The 5,125-nt window shown below is 32.8% G+C and overlaps 1 protein-coding gene across 1 annotated transcript; it reads right to left on the minus strand.

Annotated features, from left to right (window-relative positions):
* Nucleotides 1–1,517: 1,517 nt before the first annotated feature.
* XTH28 (xyloglucan endotransglucosylase/hydrolase 28) lies at nt 1,518–4,800 on the minus strand. Its single transcript, XM_059592425.2, has 4 exons — nt 4,507–4,800; nt 4,324–4,424; nt 3,631–3,839; nt 1,518–2,353 (listed from the first exon to the last, which is right to left on the minus strand). Exons 1-4 carry the CDS (start codon nt 4,694–4,696, stop codon nt 1,852–1,854), a joined length of 1,002 nt encoding a protein of 333 aa, XP_059448408.2. The 5' UTR covers nt 4,697–4,800; the 3' UTR covers nt 1,518–1,851.
* Nucleotides 4,801–5,125: the final 325 nt, after the last annotated feature.

Below are 5,125 nucleotides of genomic sequence, written 5' to 3' on the forward strand. Positions count from 1 at the left end.
AAAATGAAACTGAAGGAACAAAATAAAGTCGTTAAACAACAATGAGCAAAAAAAAAAGTATTTAACCTAAAAAAAAAAATAGTGAAAAACATTGATGATGATATGTGGTGGGCAAGGATTAGAGTAGTCCTTACATTTCTCTTTTTAAGCTGTCCTTACACTCTGAATATAAAAAATTTAATCATTGCACACTCTATTTATAAACCCTATGTTAAAATAAATGCAATATTTTTATTTTATAACAAAAAAAAAAAAAAAAAAAAGCAATATTTTATCAAATAAGTTAAACATCCATCATAGGTTTCTTCCTTATATGGATCCTTCCAAAGATAGGTTGCTTTTGGGAGATGGTAAGGTTGCTTGGATAGAAAGAATGAAAGGAGAATAAAAGTAAAAAAAAAAACAAGACAAACTGTAAATGACAGAGAATAAAAATCTTAAAAATGATTAAAAATAATGATGGGAATGACCCAAAATCTACCCCTAATCATTGTGTTATTGTTATATAGCCCAACCCAGTGATTCAAGAAGGTATAAATAAATAATGTCATTTTACTCTTATTATATATATAAAAATAAAAAATAAAAAAAAATTACGTACATCTCATCTCATATGAATTCAAACTAAAAAATGTAACAACTAAATTAACATCTACCTCAATTTTGAAGAGTTTTATTTTATTTTATTATTAATTTTTTTGACTATTCTAATGTGAAACAAAAATAAAAGTAATTTTGAGCATTTTATAAGTATTTTATATATTGATTTATTTGTTAATATTTTTATTTTGAAATTATAAAAGAAAAAAGTGTTCTCAAATAAATGAATTGGGATCCACATCATATTTTTTTATTATTATTATTATTAATCGCCAATAATTACCTATTTGAATTGCTAACAGTTTTGACAGACTCATATAAAATCTAACTGCTTAAATAAATTTTGAGAAATACTATTATTTCATCTCTCATCCTCCTCCATTTCTAGTTTTTTTTTTTTTTTTTCAAATTCATCATTTGATCATGTGGGTTTTGCACATCCAATAATAAATTTGAAAAACAGATAAATACAAGAAGGAAAAATAACCGGTCCTTTAAATTTTAAATTGTCTTCGGACGGATAAATCTCATATAAACTCTCTCACACGTCACCATCAAAAATGACAAATAATTTAGAGTGGCGTGTATTCTTATCCCAAATAAAAAGTCACCTTCATTTGCAGCAGCACAATTGGTTGAGCCTTCAGCCCTTGTCCCCCTCAACTCACTTGGGATTCCACTTAACCGTTTGACAATTTGTCCCAACGAACATGACAACCCTAAACCACAACACTGTCGGATGTCAACACGTGACCTACTTCAGGACACGTGTTCGCATCTGCCACTTCCCTCCTGCCACAGAAACCAAACAGTGCCCTAATACATATTCACCCTCTTTCCTATTAAGGCTCTTTCCAAGGCAATATTAAAAAAAAAAAAAAAAAAAAAAAAAAAAAAAAAATTATACAAAAACAACATGATGGGATTCCACCTAACTCATATTTATACATATAAAACAACTCCACATGGTAAATAATTATTGAACCCATGAGGGTGTGTCTATTAAAGTACAGAAATCATCACCAAATTCAATTTATAAAGACATAATAATCAATGATAAAAATAACAGGGGACCTCTAAAAGGTATGACCTATACACATACCCACCACCATATAATAAAACTGTGCCACCCTCAATAAATCTTTTATGCTTCTCTCTCTCTCTATACACAAAAACCAGACTGACCCAAACTGAAGAGGGAAATGAAGATGACAATAATGTCCCACATCACAAAATAAAACATCCTCTTCCTCAAATGGAAGTTGCTTCGGCCTGGCTCGTTCGGCTGCGGTGGTGTCGTTTCCCATGGTGGCGCCGGCCTTTCCCGAACGTAACTGGGTCGAAAACCCTAAGTCTCTCTGCTTCTTGGGGGTTAATCACGCACTCGGGCGGGGGGACTTTGTACCGAACGCGATCGTAGCAGTAAGAATATGTCATTTGCTTCTTCCTAAAGTTGTCCATTTTGATTCTTTGAGCGGGTGTGACACCAGTGGGGATTGCTTGAGAACTTTGAACATTGTCACACTTTGCTAAATGCTCAATGGGATCAACTGCGCAGCCGTGAAGTACAAGATCAGAGAACTCAGTGATATAGGGGGAGTATTTGTAATTTACTCTGTATTTGCCCCCATTTGTAGCCCAATCGGACCCATCCCATATTGTGGCATACAAAGTCATTGGCTTAGCAGGGAAGTCACCACCCAAGGATTCCGTTCGCTTGAACTCCCTAATGGGAATATTGTCTACATAGAATCTACAATGAACAACCCAATAAAAAAACACAAATTAAAATCATATTTACAAAACCCAAACGAGTCACTACACTGACTTTATCATTACAGTTATATTGCATCATTTATTTTTATCGGAAAAGTTAATATATTCTCTTCATACTACCATTTAATTATCAATATCTCTCATAAACTACTAAAAAGATGTTGACATTTTTTGAGAGAAAAGTGAAAAAAGTAGTTTTGAAAATATATTATTAATTTATTTTTTTTTTTGAGAAGTGAAAATAAGAGGGGAAGGGTGGGTTTCCCAAATTAGCCCAATGTGGGCACGGCTAACAAAAAGACAAAAATGACCATAATCTTTTTTTCAATAAGACAAAAATACTCCAATTAATTCAAAAAAAAAAAAGATTTTAATTTTTTTCTTTAAAAAGAAAACAATAATGTTTTCACTTTTTAGTTTTTTATTTTATTTTATTTTATTAAGAGTATTTTGATCATTGGGAGGGACATTGTATCAATTGAAAGTTTAATAAAACATCATCATTTAGATGATAGTTTGAAGAGGTACGGAGACTTTTCCGTATATTTATTGTTTGTGGAGCAGGTAAAAGTCGAAAATCTAATTACAAAGGAATTAGTATGCTCTAGCAGAATTACAAAACACTTACCATCAATCTAATCAATTGCTAAGCAAACTGAGAAAGAAAATTAGATAGATTTGACTGGATAAACTCAAATCTAACATCATCAATCAGAGCAAGAAGAATTACAAAAACCCCTAAAGAAAATTACATAGATTTGACTGGATAAACTCAAATCTAACATCATCAATCAGAGCAAGAAGAATTACAAAAACCCCTAAAGAAAATTACATAGATTTGACTGGATAAACTCAAATCTAACATCATCAATCAGAGCAAGAAGAATTACAAAAACCCCTGTTTCATCAAAATTTGATAAATCCCACTAAAGAAAGATAACCCACATGTGTGATAGAACATGCATGAAACAGGGAATAACAAAACTAATATATCTGGTTTATGAGAATGACAACAAAAGGTTTGACCCTTTTTTGGTCGTTTTGATGAAACAGGGGCATCTAGTTGGATGGGGAGGAAGCAGAGCAGATGGTTTATATATGAGAATGTTCACTGAATAAACGTTAAACTAACTCATAAGAAGCTAAATGATCTAATCAGAGAAGATTTGGAAACAAAATTTTATATAAAATTGGGAGGAAAAACAAAATAGAAACACAAAATGGTGCAGTGGGTATTGGTTTTTAGATGCTTACATGATCTGAGAATCAGTCCAGAGAATGCTGTACTGATGGAAATCTTCAGAGGGATCAAACCAGAGATAGTATCTCTCTTCTCTGCCAACGCTAGTGCTTCCATTACCATAAATATTGGTCTGAATCCTCCAATCTTTGCCTCTGATGTTACCCAAGAACTCAAAATCGATTTCATCGTGTTGCTTCTCAAACATATCACCATTTGACATCTGCAAACATATATTAATATCAAAAAAAACAAATGGATTTTTTGGTCAAAAGTGACAATCTTGATCAAAATTTTGAACTTAATCTGTTATTAATGACCTTGACATAAAAAGAAAGAAAGAACAGAGAAAAAGATTGTAGAGACCGCCAAGGCGTTCATATACTCTGACATAGATTTTAAACCGATTAGCTAAAGAAAAGTTTTGTATATCCAAGAAATTCATGGGGATGATAGGTTGGCTTGACCATATTTTCTGGGTCCTTAATAGATTAAAAAAAAAAAAAAAATCATCTTGCTCTGATTGATGATGTTATTCAGCTGAAGCCCTTATAAATAAATCCCAAAACAGAAAGAACAAAAAACAAAACTGGGTTTGCCGTATATTCTTCAATAATCTAACCTTAAATATGATTACAACATATTTAAAAACAAGAACAAAATCAGGGTGTTACAGATTAGACGAGACAGTGGAATAGATTACTCACATAAAACGCAACCACAACACCTGCAGTGTAATCGGCAGGCAACTTAATCGAAGCACTGAAATACCCGTGAAGGTAAAGATCCTGAGACACAAATCCAGAGCCTATACAAAAAAAAGAATCAGCCAAAAGCCCAAACAATCAAACGCATGTAACATACCAAACCATTTAAAACCAACAAACAACCTGTCCTCTCGTCCAGAGAAAGATGAACGGTTTTCCCGTCCTTAAGGACGACCAGATGATCATCCCCAAAAAGCTGAGCATACCCTTCATCAAAAGCCATGATTGGCAGATTCGTGTGCGACGCAGAAGCAAGAAGCGCATTTAGGAGGCAGCAAACCATGAGAAGAAAACCCAGATGAGGGCACCCCATCTTGTTTCTGATCTTTCAGTGTATTTGGCAAACAAATCTAAACAAATATTCTGGGTTGGTTCTTATTGGTGCGTGTGAGTTTGATATATATATATATATATATATATATATATATATATATATATATATATATTATTAAGAAAAAAAAAACAGGGGAGGGAGAGAAGGAAGAAGAGTGCTGGGGAAGAAGAAGATAGCCGAAAAGGCTAATGAGAAGGAAAGACGAAAGAGAAGAGGAAGACGTCCCTTTTATTGGTGACTGACAGAGTGAGAGAGGTGTTGAGAGCTAGCTGTTCATACGTAGACACACATATATATATTTCTCTTTCTCTTTCTCTTTTATGTTTCTTTCTTCTTGGATTCTGCAATATCACAGTAATTGAAGTTTGTTAATCTTTTATTTAATTAATTTCTATCATTATCTCCTTC

The sequence above is a fragment of the Corylus avellana genome, chromosome 4 (assembly GCF_965113065.1).
Source record: "Corylus avellana chromosome 4, dhCorAvel1.hap1.2, whole genome shotgun sequence".
NCBI classification, from domain to species: domain Eukaryota; kingdom Viridiplantae; phylum Streptophyta; class Magnoliopsida; order Fagales; family Betulaceae; genus Corylus; species Corylus avellana.